The 21,265-nt window shown below is 43.8% G+C and overlaps 1 protein-coding gene across 1 annotated transcript in view; it reads right to left on the bottom strand.

The window, feature by feature from the left end:
* Window positions 1-6,775: 6,775 nt before the first annotated feature.
* The window catches only part of MEP1A (meprin A subunit alpha), a 33,864-nt gene continuing 19,374 nt past the window's right edge, over window positions 6,776-21,265 (bottom strand). The window contains exons 9-14 of the mRNA XM_059178190.1: window positions 20,272-20,421; window positions 17,341-17,556; window positions 12,543-13,016; window positions 11,521-11,694; window positions 10,716-11,016; window positions 6,776-7,384 (exon numbers count right to left, since the gene is read on the bottom strand). Coding sequence (XP_059034173.1) covers window positions 7,228-7,384; window positions 10,716-11,016; window positions 11,521-11,694; window positions 12,543-13,016; window positions 17,341-17,556; window positions 20,272-20,421 — 1,472 coding nt within the window. The 3' untranslated portion in view covers window positions 6,776-7,227. The remainder of the gene's footprint in view (window positions 7,385-10,715; window positions 11,017-11,520; window positions 11,695-12,542; window positions 13,017-17,340; window positions 17,557-20,271; window positions 20,422-21,265) is intronic.

Genomic DNA, 21,265 nt, shown 5'->3' with positions numbered 1-21,265 from the left:
GCTCCCCCCAACCCACCAAAAAAAAAAAAAAAAAAATAGCTCTCTCCCCTTCTCCCTTATATTGGACATCCATCTAATAGGAAACCAAATCTCAAGGGGAGATGAGGTTTACCATGCAAAAACTTCTGGGAGAGAGGTGCACAGCAAAGGAAATAAAATTCACCCTCCAGTGAAAACGGCTGATCGCTATGTCACTAGGCCAACCTTTATTGAGCTGTTTACCATGTATCTGACGCCTGTCCTAAACTTCTTCATGCATATAATCTCCTTTAAGATTACATCTTAAGATTATGTCAACCCAGGCTTGAGAAGATGCTCTTTTTTATTTTGCAGGTGAATAAACCAAGCACAGAGAAGCTAACAACTTGCCCAGGGTCGTGTAGCTCAGGAATGGTCGAGCCAGGTGCCGAGTGCAGACAGTCTGACCTGGAACATGGGCACGTCCCCACCTCACTCTGTCCCCCTTCATGCAGCCTGATGCAGGTATCCTCTGATGGCTCGGGGCAGGGGGCAGTTCTGGGTACCCAGATTGAGAGAGGGAGAACACAGCCATGGGAAGGGTAGAGAAAGTAAACTATCTCCACCTTTAGTGTCACTTTATGATGGCACATAGGGGCAACCCAGAACACAGTGGCCGGTCCTCTGGGCCCTCTTGGGGCTTGGCCCTCTTCCCTCTTCAGTCTCTGATGGAGCATGAAAGGACTCCCACCGTGTTGCTTGAGTGAAAGTAGATCTCACATTAGCCGCCTACTTGACCCCCAAATGGGGCAGCCTGATGGCACCTGCCATTTTTATCCTTCATCTTCATTCAAATGAATTTTCACGAGGTTCCCATCGCCCGTGGATGTACTTTTCCTCTTGCTGGGAGTCTACTGAGCATTCTCACAGTGTTGGATGTCACTAAAACATACACGAGAAAACTAGGAGTCCTCTGAAACGACCCATGTGTCTAACGTGGTGTTTAAGCACAACTGAGGCATTGAGGCATTCGTCCTACGCCGCTTGGCTACGTGGTAATGGCCATGGTGAGTGCAGACAGTCGAGCAGCTGATCTACTAAGAGAGTTATCTGGGCGTTTTGCTTCCTTCTACACGGGCCAGAGCATGGTGCGGTCTCCGGCACTGACTGACAGCCATCTGAGGGAGTAGAGAGGGGGTGAGCCCACTTTTCTATTTTCCTTTAACTCTCCTGACCAGACAGAAATCTTGAAATGTTACTGATGATTTCCACTGAGCTGTCGAGTCATGCTTGGGTCAAACTGACATAAATCTGTCTAGGCCTGAGGGAATCTGTGTCCCACATGAGGCCATGTCTCAGTCCATGCTAGGGCTACAGAACCAGCTCTGGGCCAAATTGTGAAAGGTGGAGAGAAGTGGGCCTGGTCTACACTATCTTTCTGACCTTTAGGTCTATCTCGTACATACAGCAATATGCACATACGTGTGCCTGCGCACACACAGACACACACACAGACACACACGCGTACTCATACCCAGGAACCAGGTTAAGCTGCCTCGTCCATGTCAAATCTCTTCTGTCGTTTCTTTTTTTATTTTTATTTTTATTTAAAACCAATTAATAGAGAGCGTGTTATTAATTTCAGAGGCAGATTTCAGCAACTCATCAGTTGCGTATAACACCGAGTGCTCCTGCCATCATGTGCCCTGATAAATGCTTGTCCCCCAGTAACCCATCCTCCCACCTCCTTCCCCTCCAGGAACCCTCAGCTTATTTCCTGTGATTAAGACTCTCTTGGGACAGCTGGGTGACTCAGTCCCTTACACAACTGCCTTCTGCTCAGGTCATGATCCCCAGGTCCTGGGATTGAGTGCAGCGTCAGGCTCCCTGCTCAGTGGGAAGCCTGCTTCTCCCTCTCCCTCTGATGCTCCACCTGCTTGTGCTCTCTCTCGTTCACTCTCTCTCTCTGACAAAGAAATAAAAACCTTTTAAAAATAAATAAATAATAAGTAATAATAACAAAAAAAGAGTCTCTTATGGTTTGCCTCCCTCTCTGATTTCATCTTTTATTTTTCCTTCCCTTCCCCGTGTTCATCTGTTTTGTTTCTTAAATTCCACATATGAATGGAATCATATAATATCTGTCTTTCTCTGATTGACTTATTTTGCTTAGCATAATACCCTCTATTTCCATCCACATTGTCATAAATGGTAAGATTTCATTCTTTTTGATGGCTGAGTAGTACTCCATTGTATGTATATAACACATCTTCTTTTTTTTTTTAAGATTTTATTTATTTGACAGATAGAGATCACAAGTAGGCAGAGAGGCAGGCAGAGAGAGAGGAGGAAGCAGGCTCCCTGCTGAGCAGAAAGCCCAATGCGGGGCTCGATCCCAGGACCCTGGGATCATGACCTGAGCCGAAGGCAGAGGCTTTAACCCACTGAGCCCCCAGGCGCCCTAACACATCTTCTTTATCCATTCATCCATCAAAGGACATCTGGGCTCTTTCCATAGTTTGGCTATTGTGGACACTGCTGCTGTAAACATTGGGATGCATGTGTCTCTTTGAATCACTATGTTTGTATCCTTTGGATTAATACCTAGTAGTGCAATTGCTGGGTGGTAGGGTAGCTCTATTTTTAACATCTTGTGGAATCTCCATACTGTATTCCAGAGTGGCTGTACCAACTTGCATTCCCACCAACAGTGTAAGAGGGTTCCCGTTTCTCCACATCTTTGCCAGCAATTGTCATTTCCTGTCTTGTTAATGTTAGCCATTCTGATAGGTGTGAGGTGCTATCTCGTTGTGGTTTTGCTTTGTATTTCCCTGTCTTCTGTCATTGCTTCTGCATCAGTACTTATCAGAGATTGCTACCACCCCATCCCAGCATCTCCCATCCCCCGCCCATTAGGGTTTGTGATGGTTTGCGAACAGTACTCATAGCTAAACACAACACCTGTCTTTGAGAACTAATTTTGCTTGAAGATTTTGGTAAAAAATATTATGTTTATATAAATAACATGGGAAAGCCATTTTAGCCATATTTATAAATATGTGGAAATGTGAGTAGATGGCCAATTAGACGTCAAATGATATTTGTAATAAAGAAAACCAAGCAAAAAAGATCTTCCCATCACATTCGATGTCCCACCCCCCAAACCACTCACTGGTCTTAGTAAACCTCCCTGGTAGCCAAAAGGGGATAATAGAGTCTCCTTCTAAATGGACCTTGGAGCTGACTGAAGCACTCAGTCTCTCTAGAATATGCTCACTTTATTCAAATATCTGAGTAGAACTTCTGGATCCCCAAGTCTGCCTCAAGCCATGAGATGAATGATGTAATGCATCAGGAAGAAGGACCAGGAGAAGAGAAGGTGTTCGACGGGCTGTAATTTGCTTGCAGAGATGCATCAGTATCATACTACACTCGATACGGTATCCAGGTCCACCGTAATGCAGAGCTGGAGGAGGTTAGATTCTTGTCGAAGGATTCGGCAACGTTCCCACGGTCCTTAGTACTGAGGCACCCTAAATAAAAGTCTTTGCAGCAGAAATATCCAAAATAAAAACTTTTCAACATTACTATCCTGGGAAATCCTGGGTTGGCTCAGTTGGCTGAGCGACTGCCTTCGGCTCAGGTCATGTTCATGGAGTCCTGGGATCGAGTCCTGCTTCGGGCTCCCTGCTCTGCAGGGCGTCTGCTTCTCCGTCTGAGCCTTCTCCTCTCATGCTCTCATTCTCTCTCATTCTCTCTCTCTCAAATACATTAATAAAATCTTAAATAGTATATATTGCTATCCCACACCACAGCAGAGGGTTTTCCTTAGTTTAAAGGATGCTAGAAACCATCTTCGCATTAATAACCTGGGATTCTCAAACAGCTCTAGGTACAGCATGCCAGCAGGCCCAGTGAACTAACTTTGCCATGGAATCTTGGATTACAGCTCAATTTGGTTCTCACCTCCCTCACTTGCTAGAACATTCCATCAGCCGATCCAGTTGGGCAGGTGATTCTCAATCAGGATGACTTCACTTCCCCCGCCCAGGGACATTTGGCAACATCTAGAGACGTTTTTCATTTTTGTAATCAGGGAGGTGGCACTGCTGACATTTCGTGGGCAGAGGCCAGGATGCTGCTAACATCCTACAGGGTACAGCACAGTGATCATGAAAAAGAATATCTCGTTCAAAATGTCAGTAATGCCCAGGATGAGAGACCCTGGGGTAGCCGATTGTCTCTTCCTGGCTGCCAGATTCTTCGGTTGCACATGACTAGAGTGAACATTTAATCCAAGATGTTTGTTGGAAAGCGAAATCACGGAGCAGAGAGTGTCTTACATTTACAAAATAGGGTTGGTGACTTTTATGGGGCTTGATAGATAATAAATATGTTCAATGTTCACTGTGGCCTTTGGGGTAGGGGTAGGGGTCCTACCCACTTCTACTATCACAGGCTCCAGATAGTACCAAAGAACTTGACATTAAAGAATGGCCAGATTGGCTCAGGCCAGTTCACAGAAGGAAACAAGACAGAGAAGGAAAAGGATGGGGTGAGGGGAAACGTGAGATATTTTTCAGACTTTCAAACTACTCTGACTCCTTCCCACTATGTTGACCCACTATGTTGACCAAGGAACCAAGCACCCAGATGCAGAGAAAATTTCTTCCTTTTTCACATCACTCATCTAAATCTCAAATACCACAATGCCTAGAGATGATGTAATGGGTATTTGTCTCTCTCCCAACAAGAACGCCTACTTTTCCATCACCACCCCAACACCTCAAAAGAGAAAAGTATCTGCTAATTCTCCTGGAATGACTGAGAACTTTGGGCTCGAAGAAAAGCTGAGTGCAGTGCCCCATCTATGATGTGATGGGTTCTTAATCAGTCAATCAACAGAAATGCCCATTAGTCATCAACAGAGTTGCACGTGAGTAGTGGGTGTGTTGCTGGATCTGAGAACCTGCAGAGAAATAACAAAATATTTGGCCCTCAGTCTGGTACTTCCTTATCATTGTTTTGACTTGCTGTTTTAATTTAGAGTACTAGATCAAAATCCTAGATTACCCTTGATATTTGAGCTTCTGCTGCTTCCAGAGAGAACTCATGTGTACAAGCAGTGTTGTCTTTGGCTTGGAAGGGGGCTTCTGCCTTTGAACTAGACCACATCTAAGTCAGGCATAGCCCAGAGCACATTTCTTTCTAGTAAAACTAAGGAAAACAACAATAGTATTTACAGCCCGGAGCCTGGAGTTCCCTTCCACAGTGAGACAGTGTGAGATTGTGGAGGCCACAACTTTCTCCAGGCCTAGCTGGGAAGGCGGTGTGGGCTTACAGACTGTGAGGCCCATGGAGAAAAAGCAGTCTATTTTCAATTTGGTCTTGGAAGACAGAAGTCTAGCCTGGGGCCTGGATAGTGTCTCGTGTAGTCTGAAAATTGAACAGTAACATTTGCATGCTCAAAAATATGTTCTTACCCACTACCCCATTTTATTACTCTGCAACTCCGGACGTGTTAAAGTGGGGTGGGGGGAGGTGGCTAACTATTACTTCCATTTGACAGATTAGAGAACCATGACCAAGAGCTGATGTGATTTTACAAAAATTGCTCAGTTGGTTGGATGTGCCTTTCTGGCCTACTTGACTTCCAAACTCATTTTCCATTGGAGCAGGTGGTGCCCTCAACCAGCCCTCCAGGGGATACCGGTGACCTCAGGCTGGAGAGTTGGGCCCTGAGGGGTGCTGGTTGCACCTATTACAAACTCTCCTCACAACGGAGTCTTCTTAACCCATCATGTTATTTCCAGAATGGCCATCAAGTGTGTACTTGGGAAGCTGGTACCCTTAAGCCTGGGGCTACTCAGGCTCCTTGAAACATTTTCTTTTATTTATTTATTTTTTAAGATTTTATTTATTTATTTGACACAGACAGAGATCACAAGTAGGCAGAGAGGCAGGCAGAGGGGGAGGAGGAAGCAGGCTCCCTGCTGAGCAGAGAGCTCGATGCGGGGCTTGATCCCAGGACCCTGAGATCATGACCTGAGCCGAAGGCAGAGGCTTAACCCACTGAGCCACCCAGGCGCCCTGAAACCTTTTCTTTTATTAAACATCCAGAGCCATCTCTCTGTGGAGCTTGTACTGACCAGATTTCCTTTGACTTGATCTATCTTAGAAACTTCTTGCCTCAAATAGTTTTATCTCCTTAGGAACTGTGGAAAGAAAGTGTGCTAAAGCTACTTCTTTGAAACTTTCTTCTACTAGCTCCTGTCAGTTTGCTAATATAATAATTTTCTACATGAATAGTATGTAAAATATGTTTTAGACTTAAAAAGATCTGAGGAAGAGCTTTGGAGAGCTCTCCCTCTACACACACACACACACACACACACACACACACAATGCTGGAACACAGACGGTACCGACTAAATATTTATTGAATTTATAAATATTTGAAGACCTATTTTTAGAATCAGAGGAGAAGGAGATCAAATGTCTGAAAGTGCAGCTATAAGTAGGAATCTTTCCTCTAACACATAAGCCCTTAAAGAATACTATCATGGGGGCGCCTGGTTGGCTCAGTGGGTTAAGCCTCTGTTTTCTGCCCAGGTCATGATACCAGGATCCTGGGATCAAGCCCCGCATCGGACTCTCTGCTCGGCGGGGAACCTGCTTCCTCCTCTCTCTCTGCCTGCCTCTCTGCTTACTTGTGATCTCTGTCTGTCAAATGAATAAATAAAATCTTAAAAAAAAAAAAAAAAGAAGAATACTATCATGTCTGACGCAAAAGTATTTGATTTTAATATAAACAACATGCAGTTTTCATCACATTTATTTTATTTACAGTGGAAAGGAGAGTTTCTATAACTTAGTTCTTCATTCATTATCAGTTCATTCATTCACATTTTTTTGAGTTCTCACGATGGGACCGCCAGGCACATGTCCGGGCATTAGAGCAAACATGGTAAATTCAGGCCCGCCCACATGGAGTTTACAGTCGTTGGGAAAGACGGTCGATTAAACAAGGGATTGACAATAAAGTGTAATGAGGACTGTCCCAGGCCACATGAGCTACATTTGGAGCACAGAGCAGGGCAACAGAACCATGTGAGGATGGGCGGGCAGTGGGGTGGGCAGAATAAACAGAATGATCACCCAGGAGGCTGGAGGCCACGGTCCTTGGAGGCCTATTCAAAGCAGAGTTGTCGAAAACCGCCCCAGTCTGCACTCAGGCCCAGAAAGGAATGGCTGAGGTCAGCAGGCAGGTCACTGCCTTGCCCTTTGGGAAAGCATGGAGATGATGGCGAAGGTCAGGAAGATCACACCGGCCGTGCCCCCGATCAGCAGGCCCAGGATGCTGCCGTGCACTTGCATGGCCTGGCAGCGCTCCCCCGTGTAGAAGAAGGCATGACTGGAGACACACCTGGGGGAACAGGACACAAGAGGAGTGTGGGACACACCTGAGCCTCGAGCGCTCTATAGCAGCCAGCACTGACTGCCACAGTGGCAGGGGACATGGAGTCCGTGGCCCCATATGCCTGGCCCCATTCCAAAGGCTTTGTATGAGTCAATTCAATATTGCAACAGCCCGAGGAGGGGGTGCTTATTACCCTTCTCATATCCTCATTTTGCAGAGAGGTTAAATCACATGCTCAAGGTCACAGGGTTACACTTGACGTCTAATCCCTGGAAGCCTGTCTCCAGACCAGGTGCCCTGGCCTGAGTGCGAGGCTCAGGAGGAAGGTTTGGAGCATTTAAAGAGTGTGTGGCCCCCACCGCTTCAGACTGTAAGTTACAAGGGAAATTCTCCGGAGAAGAGTCTGACCCTGAGCATCATTTGGAGCTTGAGAACTTCCAGACGGTATCAATTAAAATGTTGCCGTAAGGTGAGGATCCTGCCGTCCATCTCCAAGGCCACCCCGACATCTGTGAGCTCCTGAGCACACTGTCTCCTGCCCTGGTTGGTACACAGACGCACAGAGGCCACACCTTGGGTTTGCTTGTTTGTGTTTTAATGTCATCTGGTCTCCACGACAACTAATAAGATCAACTAATATCAGACCCAAGGCATGGAGGGTGATGTTTCCTCACTTCTGGGGCAATGGCACCCTTTGCTTCAAACAACATTCTCATCACAAAGTCTAGCCACTGAGCCAAATGTGACAGAAGTAAAAAAGTTACTCCTTTTACTCATTCTGGCACTATTTTACCTCCCTCATCACTAGCCTAGACATCAGCTTCTTAAAAGTCAGTGTGTAATAGGGGCTCCTGGGTGGCTTGATCAGTTAAACATCTGTGTTCCACTCAGGTCATGATCCCAGGGTCCTCAGATCAATTCCTGCATTGGGCTCCCTGTACAGTGGGGGGTCTGCTTCTCCCTATCCCTCTGCTGCCCCCATCCCAGCTGTGCATGTGCTCTCTCTTTCTCTCTCTCTCTCTTTTTTCCTGTCAAATGAAATAAAATGAAATAAATGAAATAAAATGAAATAAAATCTTTTTTAAAAAAATCAGCGCATAATAACAAGTTTGTTCAATTTTTCTCTGGCCTAGTCCCCTCCAAAACACAGTTTAATGATATTCTCGAGGATTCCCTTAGAGGAGCTTATCCCGCACACTGCAGGTTTGTGGAAAAGGCATGATCTGGCTGAGTAGAGGGTGATACACAAGTAGGAACCACGGCCTTCCTTACTCTGAGGGTAAAGCCAGCTGGGACACATATGGAAATCTAGTTTCCAAGGCCCCATCAGCTGAGAGGCACAGACCCACCGCTGTGGAACCCTCAAGAAACAACGAGGGCATTCTCCGATAAAAGAAACAAGCACTGTTTAGAAAAGTGGTTTATTCCTGGGACATGGAAAACAAAAGATAAGCCTAGAGTATTCTGTGATGCCAGAAAGTAAGACTGTTCACAAAACAGGGAGCGGGTGCTGAGACAGCACAGGAGCCAATCTAGAAGAGCCGCCAAAGGTCAAGGCCGGGACGCCATGAGCAGCAAAGGCAAGACTGGCATTACGGAACTATGGCCCGGGGAAGAAAGTAAACATTTATGCGCCCTTTGTGATATAAATAACGAGTTGCATGAATCAATGATTCGGGAGGAGCGGACCCTTATTCTTTCCAGCAGAACTTCACTTACTGAACACAGAGGGAGTGGGGGAGATGGAAAATCGCCACTGGACTATTTCAGGGCGATCATGGCAATAGGTCCGCCAATGGACAATGACATTAGCAGGTGAAAATTCTAGAAAAAGCAGGATGCCTGCATGGTCTCTGAATGTCTCTCCCAAGACATGTCTTAACAGCAGAGTGGGGAATGGATACCCCATTGCCCGGGAATCAAGGTCACAATCACCAGTCGTAACTTCTTGGACATCACATGCCCCTCATATGGCCCACCGAGAAGGGGTGTACCTCATCTTTGCTCTTCTTGCCAAAAATGTATGATCTCAATATAATCATGAGAAAACATTAGACACACCCAAATGGAGGAGCAATTTACAAAATAACTGAGCAGGACTCTTCAAAAGTGTCAAGGTAGTGAGAGAGGGGGGAAGACTGAGGGGTTGTCCCAGCGTGAAGGAGGTTAAGGAGACGTGAAACCGAATAAAAGAAGGGTCCCTGAATTAGATCCCAGAACAAAAAAAGGACATTGGCAAAAAGAGTGGAGAGATCTGAATGAGGTCTGTGGTTTAGTAAATGCTATTGCTAATTGCATTCAGTTGCATTATTGCTCATTTCTCGGCTTTGCTAATTTTGCCAAGGTTGTGTCAGATGTGAACATTTGTGAATGGGAAGGTCCGCAGTGTTTTGGCAAATGTACCTGTAAATCTAAAATCATTTCAACATGAAGCCTAAAAAAGAAGAAACAAAGTGGAGATCGAAAAGGACACCGAAGAAACCTAGGTCTTGTGAGCCAAGAAGCCAGTCGCTACCTCTGCCATTATTTTGCCACATGAAACTGATGCTTTCAATATGTATATCCTTTTATGAAATATTTTATGCAAACAACAAACATTATGAAAAGAAATATTAAACCTAGCAAACTGTGCAGACAGACACGGATGCAAGTCTCAGCTCTGGTATTTGCCATCTGGGAAATGTTAGTCTTATTATTTAGCCTCTCTAAGCTTCAACTTCTTTATGTGCCAAATGGGGAGAACAAGGGTCCTTATGTCACAAGGTGGTCGTGAGGAATAACTTCGATCATGCATGTGTACTGTTCAGGGAAGCACATGACCTATATAGCAAGCTGTCAAAAACTATCAGATATTCATATTACTATTATTGAAAACATAACTATAATCATAGTACAACAGAGCAAATAGATGATAGAAATAATAATTAATCATAATTAACAAAAACACTGGCAGTCAGTAAAGATTTAAGCTTGGTCTTCATTTCCACTGAGGCAGGTCATGCTGTTCCTGGGCTAAAAGCTCTGGAACATTTGTGACCACTGCAGGGGAGTTCAAAATCCCAACAACATTCAAGATGTTGTTGACCACATTCTAGAGGTGGGCAAGGGATGAAAGCCAAGAGTTGGGAGATTTAGGACCCCTCTGCCCTGGCAGGACCCGGGCTATGCTCTGACAGCACAAGCCCACTGATTCAGAGCACAGCTTTGTGGGGTCAAAGTGACCCTCTGATGTAGTCATTGCCCTAACCTGAGAACAGTGTCTTTTCCCAGGTGAGGCAAATGTTTGGCTCACCTCTGCTGACCCACTCACTACCTCCCCACCGGCCACAGAGCCTACCTGCAGCTCGCCATCCCCTTCACGTTCACACAGATGCCTTCATTTTGGCAAGGGTTTGGGTCACATGGATCTCTGAAGTACTGTGGCCAGTTGTGGTCTTCCAGAGGGCCTGTGTTCTCCACTGATCGCTTCTGTCGGCCTGGCTGTCCCTGGTCCAGGCTGCTGGGAAGTGCATTCTCTAATAAGACCTTTCCTGAATATTCTTCTGAGATCTGCTGCTCCTGATCCTGGAGAACAAGGCCTTGGGGAGACAGCCTTGTGCCTTGAGCTGGAACCTCAGTCTGGTTAAGGTAGGTTATATCTTGAGGAAATAGAGGGTGGTGAGGAAGAAAGACAATTAACATCTGATTAGATTAATTTTCACTTCTGGAGAAATTTCCCTCCCTCATGGAAGCCACCTTCAGTGACATGGAAAGGTGGCTGGAATCCAGCTGATTCTCATGCTAGCTATTTTTATTTTCAAAGTAATCCATTCACATTTTTATTTGTTATAACTTAGAAAAGGAAGCACAAAGCTAGCAGAGCTAGAGTGATCAAAACTAAATTGAAGTCAGCAAGCTATCATATTTGATAAATTATCAAAAAGATGACACCAAAGTTTTAGCTTCTCCCAAGAACAGTTAAAGATGTGAATCCTTGAGCAATAGCTCTCCTAAAGGCCATCTTTTTTTTTTTTTTTTTAACCTGGTCCTCAAAAAAAAAAAAAAAATTTCCCCACCCTCCATGAGATGCTCAAAAATCGGTGCAAAATCAGTAAAAGTCCCAAAACATAGGATTAGTTATTCAGGAAGATCTGCAAAAGTACCTTCAAAGTCCACAAAAAGTATAAGGTCATCATTTTTGAGGAAACTCTTCCTTTTTAGCATTTGGTGGGAGATGACATTACTCCAGCCCCAGTCGATGCTTCTAAAACAACCACAGTCGTTATCGTAGTTTCCCACAATGGATGGCCTGTCCCAGATGACGGAGCCATTTATTGCTGCAAAGTTATAAGTAACATAACATCACATTATCTCTTTACACTTCATTCTCCAACTGCCCTTTAATGAGTAGATAAGTTTTGTTAGAAAAAAAATATGTTGGAAAAATATCAGATTATTTATATTTTCCAGGAAAATTAAAACTCAGAAGGGTAAGCGGGAAGGGCAAAGAACCAGAGCTCTGAAGGGTCAAATTGTCCATTACCAAGTTACTTCCTCAGTGAAGACAAAGGGACAATGAGTGCTCTTCCTTTTAAGGCTTAAGACTTCTCATGTGAAAAATTTAAAAATCTGCCCATTTCTTTTTTTAATTTTTTAAAATTATTTTTATTAATATGTAATGCATTCTTTGCTCCAGGAGTATGGGTCTGTGAATCATCAGGTTTACACATTTCACAGCACACACCATAGCACATACCCTCCTGCTCATTTCTTTTTGATATGAGTTTATCCCATTAACATACCGATGATCACTGGTATTTTAGGAGTCAGTGCATTAGTTTTGCATGGAGGCTAGCAAATTCTGAGCAATTGCTAAAAGACAAGCAGTATCTATCTTCTCATGTAGACTGCATTCGAGGAAGCAGGAACTGCCTGGTTGGCTTATATTTTAGGTACTGGCACTGAGTTTGGCAGAGTGAAAGCCCTTAACAAATGCTTGATAAGTGAATTTGGAAAAGAGAAGGGAGATAAGATAACGTTGAAAATGTGACTTAACATTCCAGCATGACTATGGTGCTGATGTACCCAAAAAGGAAATGCAAGAGGAATGTTCATCTCTTGTATCCACATGGGAATCACATCCACTGGCCCTTTCCAGTGGAGCAGCAGATTTTAGAGCACCTACCTGAAGATGTATGGGACCTGGAGGTAGTGAACACCATGCTCGAGGACATTCTATTTCTAGCATCAGGTTCCTGGTCGAGGATGGTCATTACCGCCTGTCTGTTTTCCACTGGCCACTCCAGGATAGCATCATTCTCCCCACTGTACAGGTGAAAAGTAAGTCCTAGGTAGCCAGGGCTACTGGAGTTGAGTCTGCCATTGGGGTATAAGGTCAACCCAAAACCATATCCCTCTGAATTGTAGAATCGAGGGCTCCGGAGCATCTGCCCTGGAACCGTGTTCTGAAGGACCTGGGAGATATTCCGTATGGTCCAAACGCCTGCAGGACATGGGGTTTCCGTCAGAGTGATATCATCCAGGTAAATTCCCCCATTCGAGTTCTTGGGGTCGCCTTTTGTGCCCTGGAATAGATAGCGAAACTTCTTTTCTTCTCTGAGCGTCACATGGGCAATTTTCCAATTTTGGTCCAAATCTCCTGAGGACAGAGGAGAAGGTTGGTGACAATTGTGTTCAACATTTAAGTGTGGCCTATAAGCCTGCTAGCACGCCAAATGCTTTAAAGATTTTATTTATTTATTTGTGTGAGAGAGAAAGAGAGTGAGAGAGAGAGCTGGGGCGGAGGCAGCAGAGGGAGAGGGACAAGCACACTCTGCACTGAGTAAGACCATGAGATCATAACCTAAACTGAAATCAAGAGTCAGACACACCTAACTGACTGAGCCACCCAGACGCCCTGCATGCCAACTGCTTTATATGAAGCATCTAATTTAATCCTCACAATATCCCTATGAGACAGGTACAACATGTTATAAACTGGTTGAGAAACTTTTCCCTATGGTTTATTTTAATATTCAGATTTAAATCTTTTTTAAAGATTTTATTTATTTATTTGACAGACAGCGAGAGCAGCAGGAACACAAGCAGGAGAAGCGGGAGAGGGAAAGCAGGCTTCCCACTGAGCAGGGAGCCCAATGTGGGGCTCGATCCTGGGACCCTGGGATCATGAATTGAGCCAAAGGCAAACGCCCAAGGACTGAGCCATCCAGGCACCCCTCATATTCAAATCTTAATCAGAATTTGTTTTCCATTATCATTCAATTCCAGAGGTTCAGTGTTTCCCCCTGGGCTTCATAGTATAAATGCACCCCATCCCCTAATGTTTGCACTGAATACCCAAGTAATAGGCTGAACCATAAAAATAGCCATTTTGTAAGCTCAAAGTCAAATAATGGTGATTTCATATGGTCCAACCCATGACTTGATGCCAGAGAAATATATGGTATGTTCTGGAGTGAATATTCACATACAGGACAAATTGGATCTCCCCTCCGCAAGACCAACTCACCCACTAACATCCAAGTTTTTCTCTTTATATTATCTGAAATCCCACCAAGTAGGGGATCCATACTTTAAAAAATAATAATAATAATACAAAAAAAGTTGCCACTATCCAGATAGTCACATTCTAGTGAAAATTAGGTCTACTGGTTTTTTGTTTTTTGTTTTTTCCTGAGACTGAGCTGGAAGTGAGAATTTTGAATAAAGACCCAAGGTAAGAAGTTGAGAAGGCTGTTCTCGAACATGGGTTCCTGTTGCTCAGCATAAGAAACCAGAAAAGAGCTTGAAGGTCTAGGCAGAGGAAACCTCCAGGCCACAGCAACTCAGAATTGATTAAGGATTTGCCCCTACTCTGGCAGTCAGACAGTGTGCCTTAGCCCTGGACTCGGAAAGGAAAAGAAAAATGCTAGATCCCAAGTGGGGATCCTGTTGGCTAAAATGAATTTCAACAGATGAATTTAAACAGATGAGTGTTACAGAAGTTTAGTCTGAAATGCAATTGGCCAGAGGGCTTCGGAAGTATTTTTCCTCCTTCTGTATGTTATAACCAGAAATCTACGTACAGAGCTCTGCTCTCACCAGACTGAAGAATGCCTTTAACTCCCTTTGTGGTCAGTCACTCTCTCTAAGGATGACTTCAAGGGACAGGTCTAACATTGTTTTCTGGAGTGGAGCTGGTTATGGCCTGTGTGATTAGGTTACCTGCACACAGAGGAGAGGGCTTGGGAGGGCACATTGACCACATCTATAACCTATAAACAGATGTAAGTACCATCTCCTGGGGACAGGACTGTAGTCACATGGAGGATGCATGGATCTGAGAAGTAATGGGTGTAGGATGTCTGGAATAAGGACAGACATACAAGATTTTTACAATTTACTCAACAGGGTTAAACCATCTTCATATGGATTGTTACCTTGAGATTGAAATGTGGGAACATGGTACTAGAAGGAAGACCCAAGGGCCCATTACCATGTAGGCAGAGACTTAACTGTAAAGTCTTTAAGAATGCTTCCTTTCCATGCTTCCACGGAGCTGCTGAATCAGGCAGATGATAAGTAATACTAAGATTATTTGGGACACAAATCTCATCCTTGTTTGTTCCAATTTGTCACCTATAAGGGTATCCTAGCTTCAGTAAAAACAGAAATGTGTGCGTTCATACACATATCTGTATGCAAACATTTTGCATTTAAGATCGCACATAAACATCGATACGTGTATATACATGGAGAGAGGTAGACACATTTTTATGTAAGTATTTCGGTTAAAAAATATGACTTGCTAAAGTGAAGAGCTATTCAAAACAAGCCATAAATACTCTTAATGATAGAGAACAAACTGAGGGTTGCTAGAGGCAGGTGGGCGGCAGAGGGCCTAGAAGGATGATGAACGTTAAGGACAGCACTTGTGATGAGCACTGGGTGTTCATGTAAGTGATGTAAGTGATGTAAGTGATGAATCCCTGAATTCTACTCCAGAAACCAACATTGCACTGCATGGTAACTAACGAAATTTAAATTTAAAGAAATAAAACAAATAAAAACCTGGAAAAAATATAAATAAAGAAATAGAGTCTCCATATATTTAAAATTTTAAAAAGTTGTAACTATCTTAAGTTGAATACCACACAAACATTAAATGATATTCAACTAATATTTTAGAAAAGCTTCATTTACAAGTCAGGATCAGAATGAGCTACTTTAGAAATCCACTCCCGTGGCGCTCTTAGGAAACTCTGAACAGAGACACACTTTGAAGTCAATGGAACTCAAAGCAGAGCAGTGTCAGGAAGTAAGTGAAGTGTGAGAAGGTTGTTTGGTTGATTCTGTGCTTACGAAGCTGACATTGCCAGCTTTATATAGAAGTGAGCCATAATAGATCCCATCAGGATTACTGAGATTTTAATTCATTGTCTCATTAAAAAAGTACAATCTTTGGGGCGCCTGGGTGGCTCAGTGGGTTAAGCCGCTGCCTTCGGCTCAGGTCATGATCTCAGGGTCCTGGGATCGAGTCCCGCATCGGGCTCTCTGCTCAGCAGGGAGCCTGCTTCCTCCTCTCTCTCTGCCTGCCTCTCTGCCTACTTGTGACCTCTCTCTGTCAAATAAATAAATAAAATCTTTAAAAAAATAAAAATAAAAATTAGAAAAAAAAAGTACAATCTTTGGTAACAGCAAATTCCCAACTCTTGAAGAGCACCTAGCTGTCATCCCTCCATTTGATAGAGATGCTCTATACATTTCAGCCAGAAAAAACCATTATCTGTTGCACTCCCAGGTAGCCTACGGAGGGCCTGGGTAGAAGTCACTCAGACACCTGTTCTCTGGAGTGACCTCTAAGGAAGCTTTCATGCTTCAAGAGCAGCAGCTTCTTCTGGAAGTACTCAAATGATGCTTCGTCTGTAGGGACTCCTTTTATTTTATTTTATTTTATTTTATTTTATTTTTTAAATATTTATTTATATATTTGACAGACAGAGATTACAAATAGGCAGAGAGGCAGGCAGAGAGAGGAGGAAGCAGGCTCCCCGCTGAGCAGAGAGCCCGCTGCGGGGCTCCATCGCAAGACCCTGGGATGATGACCTGAGCCGAAGGCAAAGGCTCAACCCACTGAACCACTCAGTCACCCCTGTCGGGACTCATTTTAATGGAGAACTTCTTCATTGAATGGAGATGAATGTGTGTCTCTTCTGGTTGCAATGAACCCCACCACCACAAAAGAATGTAAAAATGAATCTCTATAACCCTGGATCTTGATTTACACCCAGATTAACCTCAAATCCAACGATCTCCCTTAGTATTTTAAGGTTTTCAAGCTGACCCTCTTGTAGAGATACATAAAATTATCCTTAGGAGTATAGAAACAACATAATTAAGTTAATATTTACACACATCCTGTTTCCCTCCAACTTCACAAGTAGGCTTCACATTAGTCCAGTGTATTAAATAACCGTACTCGATGTTGGCTAATTGAACGTAATAAAATATAATAAATAACTAAATAAATGAAACAAGTGAAGAAACACTTTTGTCAACTACCAAACCATTCTCTCTAGCAGCACCATCTCCCGCTTCCCTTTTATTTCCAGCTCTTCCAGAATCACCCATTTTCTCTTCCCTGGCTGTCTGCAGAGCTGTAGTGGAAATCCGATTTCTGTGTTCTGATTGGCCTCTGTCAAAAGTATATTTCAGCCTCGCCCGAATTTCCAATGTGGTTTCTGATTTCTGAGGGCTTAAAATATTCTTGGAGGGCTTAAAACATACCAGTTATTATAGTGGGCCCTTCGGTAAGGAAGAGGGGGCTGGAAGAAAAGGAGGAAAAAGGGGGAGAGGAGGAGGAAGAGGAGAAGAAGGCACGAAGAGAGGGAGGAAGGGAGCAAAGGCAGGGGAAGGGAAGGAGAAGACAGAGCAGGAGTCCAGACTGAAGCCGAACCAGCCCCTGCGTGAATGTCTCCAGGCACCTTGGAAGGTCTGCAGCTTCACCAGCTTGCGAACATTGCCTGTGCTGTCATCCCTCTTGACCCAGACGACGAGTCGATCTGAAGGGCTTCCCGTCATTTTATAGAAAAACTGCAGGCACTGCTGCTTCCTCTTTGGGTAAAGAATCCGGGACTCGAGGAGGGCTGCCTCTTCCGCCATCCCCGAGCTGGTGCTGAAGTGCATGAAGTAGCCAGCGCCTGTTGGGAGGAGCAGCCCAGTGAGCCATCTCCGGTGGCCCCCACCCCAGGGCACCCTGGGCCCCTGTAAAGTGAATCAGTGAGCAACAGCCATTACCCAGGCAACAGAGCCAGAACCCTTCTGAAGAAAACTAAAAGAAATGAAAAGAAAGTGGTGTGTTTTCTTTATGCCTCCATGGACAGACTCCCTGGTGAAAGCCCCAGCTCCCCATTGCCTTTGTCCCCAAGCTCATGAAATGTTCTCCTCTGACTTAATGAGATAATGGACTTCAAGCAAAGCTTGATGGAGTTTAGCGTCTTTGAGCTGAATGCTTATTTTCCTTATCTGTTTTCTTGTTTAGAGATCCATGCCAAGGAAAAGAGCCGATTTCCTAGCTGTAGAAAGACAATGGGATTCCAATGTTTAGTGACTGGAATTGAAATATTTGCAATGATAAGGGTTCTGTCTCTCCTGTTTCTAGCCTTAACTGGATGCATTATCCAGTGGCAAACTCATCTTTACCATGAGGTAAGAAGGGCATTCAAGGCTTATTATGGGACTAGTTGAGGATTTGTCCTGAACATAAAGAAAGCTTTGAAAGAACACTGAAAAGAAGGGTGAGAAGTGTCTGGGTTTATAACCAACCTGAGGTCTGCTCAACCCCTATATCTTAGAGCTCTCTTCCTGCAAAATGGCAGGCAGCTAAAGGAATACATCATTTGGAAAATCGGCACATCACAGGGAAGCACAAAGAATGATTCTTGCGTATAAAGAAGTCCTTTAAATTGTACTCCAGAATTCAGCTTCTTACCAAAGTATCCACTCAAAATATCTCATAAAGTAAAAACAAAGTGAGCACCTAAGACAGTTTTAGATACTTTGGCCCTGTGGCTCTCCACTTCATCTTGCCTCATATGTGGGGCATTGTACCTTCCATGATGGCAACAAGCATCACTGTTTGAATGGGCTCTCTACAAATCTTTAAAAATATCTAATGGCTTTAATATTATATTAGGAAAAATTATACTTTCTTGCATGTCATTCTCGATACTTGAGCTTACTAGCCTGAGCTCTCGGCATTGTGAATTACTGAGTGCTTCGGTCAAATAAAACCAGTGCCTGGGTTAGCTCACATGGCTAAGAAGGTCTCCAGATGGTCCTTTCTGAGGAATTCCACCCGGGTGTACTGAAGGATAGGAAATGAGAGCCTAATAACCCAGGTTTGGGTGCTGGGAGACCTGAATTCTTGCCCACCCTGGGCCACTAATTCAAAGGTGTCCATGCATCTCTCATGGTTTCAAATGGGAGGTGGCTTCTATCCCAAGGACCCTTCATGCTCTTTGAGTCTCTACATCTACTGCAATACCACCAGTGCCCAAGTTCACCTGGTAAAACTTTTCTAGATATTTCTCCCGGGGTGTAGTCCCTTCCTTTCCTATTAAGGTGCTGGAACACTGTTCTAACACGTTTCCCTCATAGGACGGTCACTCTTCTGTTCAGCTGGAAATTGTATAGTAGCCTAGCAAAAGTCCGCAGGAGAGATTGGATGAGATACTATGATGGAAATTTAGAGGGAACTTCAGACTGAGATCACCCTTTGGACACTGGAGATTATGTGTTTGATAATATGATGGGTGGCATAGACTTTCACCCATTGCCATGACCGGAGGAAGAGAAGCCATTGTTTGTGACCTCTTACCCCAGTGGCCTGGCTTCTGGGTGACCAGCTGGGTCCCTTCTGTGAAGGAAATCCAATTGACTCACATGGGCAGAGACTGAGGGACTTTGTAACAGCCTAATCTTTAAAAACTGATTATGATCTATAGGGCCAAGATTATATCTGAGACGGGCACAACATGAAAGGATGTTAAATAGAAATAAAAAAAAAAATAAATGGAACCTCTAGACAGAAAGGGAAGATGGGAAAAAATGGAGAGGGAAGTTGCTGGTCTGCAGCTGGAGGTTTTCTATACGTTAGCTTCTTCTATCTTTGCTGGTAAGTATCAATATCCTGGACCAGTTAGAGAGATTTACAAAAGCGAAGACTTAAAAAAGGACACCGACAAAAACAACTACCCATGGTTAGAATTAGCAAGGGGTGGAGCCAGGTTTCGAATCCAGGTCCATCTGATTTTGTGGACTTTTCACTACACAAACCACTCATAAGAACTATCTGAAGTCAGGCCATCCAATAAGGGGTACCCAACAGATGTGGCCACTGAGCCCTTGAATGGTGGCCAGTCCAAACTGACATGTACTATAATACCGAGTATAAAAAATGTGGAGTAGCTCATTAATAACTTTACTATTAATTACATGTCAAAATGCTAATATTTTGAATATACTGGGTTAAATAAAATGTATGGTTAAAAAGAATTTCTCTTGTTTCTTTTTTATGTGGCTCCTAGAAATTTCACATTGCGTATGTGGCTTGCCTTATAGCTGTATTGTAGGGTACTGCTCTAGAGATGTTACCTTTATTTACAAAACCATGTCTTATCAACCATATGTCTATACTAGTTTTATCATCACTTAAAGGCATCTTTCTTTTGCATGCCCAGAAACTACATACTTTTTACTGAGTTGATAATTAAGGTATGAGAAATGTTCTTTGTGCTTGCCTGGATTTCCAAGTTTGATAACTAACATTGCATTTGAGGCAAAACCTGCCTGTTGTCATTCCCTAATTGAACCAGATGAACCACTCAGTGTGCTTAATTTCCGCCTTCACTCACCTCTGCATTGTCCCACCAAGGTATGATCCACTTGTCCAGACTGAGTGCCGTCCTCATGGACCCAGTCAGCATCATCTCTGGTACCCTGAATCATCCCACAAATGTTTGCTTTCTCAAAAGCACAATGGTCCAAAAGTGTGTGAGTTGTAGCTGCAAATGATATTTTTGTCCCTCGGTTAAAAATTTAAGTCATATTATTTCACAGACCTAATGTTTTAAGCTAAAAAGACCTCATTGTTTAGACACAGCACATTTTCTTGACTTTTCCTTAATGCAAATCCTGCTGTCACCCGTTACTCTTCTGTTCAGTTGGAAATTGTATAGTAGCCTAGCAAAAGTCCGCAGGAGAGATTGGATGAGATACTATGATGAAAATTTAGAGGGAACTTCAGACTGAGAGCACCCTTTGGACACTGGAGATTTTGTGTTTGAAAATATGATGGGTGGCATAGACTTTCACCCATTGCCATGACCGGAGGAAGAGCAGCCATTGTTTGTTACGTCTTAGAACATCCAACATAGCTGCAGCCCTACCCACCTCCCAGAGTCAAAGGATAAAAAGGCCTGTCATTGTGCTTTGCTGTAAATGTCAACCAAGACCTCCTTTAGGTCAAGAAGAAGGAACCTGGTAGATCTTTGTATTTAGTACATCTTCTGTCCATGCATACTGAACAGAATTTAAAAATGTGTCCCGGAGGGGGTGACTGGGTGGCTCAGTGGGTTAAAGCCTCTGTCTCCAGTTCAGGTCATAATCCCAGGGTCCTGGGATCAAGCCCCTCCCCCGCTAATGGGACTCTCTGCTCTGCAGGGAGCCTGCTTCCTCTTCTCTCTCTGCCTGCCTCTCTGCCTACTTGTGATCTCTGTCTGTCAAATAAATAAATAAAATCTTAAAAAAAAAATTCTCTGAAGACTAAAGGGTCATTTTAGAAAACAACCCATCTCTGAGCACTAGAAGACTCTAGAACAACTAACTTGGGTAAGAACTTTTCAGGAT

The sequence above is a fragment of the Mustela lutreola genome, chromosome 6, assembly GCF_030435805.1.
Source record: "Mustela lutreola isolate mMusLut2 chromosome 6, mMusLut2.pri, whole genome shotgun sequence".
Taxonomy (NCBI): Eukaryota; Metazoa; Chordata; class Mammalia; order Carnivora; family Mustelidae; genus Mustela; species Mustela lutreola.
Note: the sequence above shows the minus strand (reverse complement) of the source record. Positions and strands in the feature narration are given on the sequence as shown.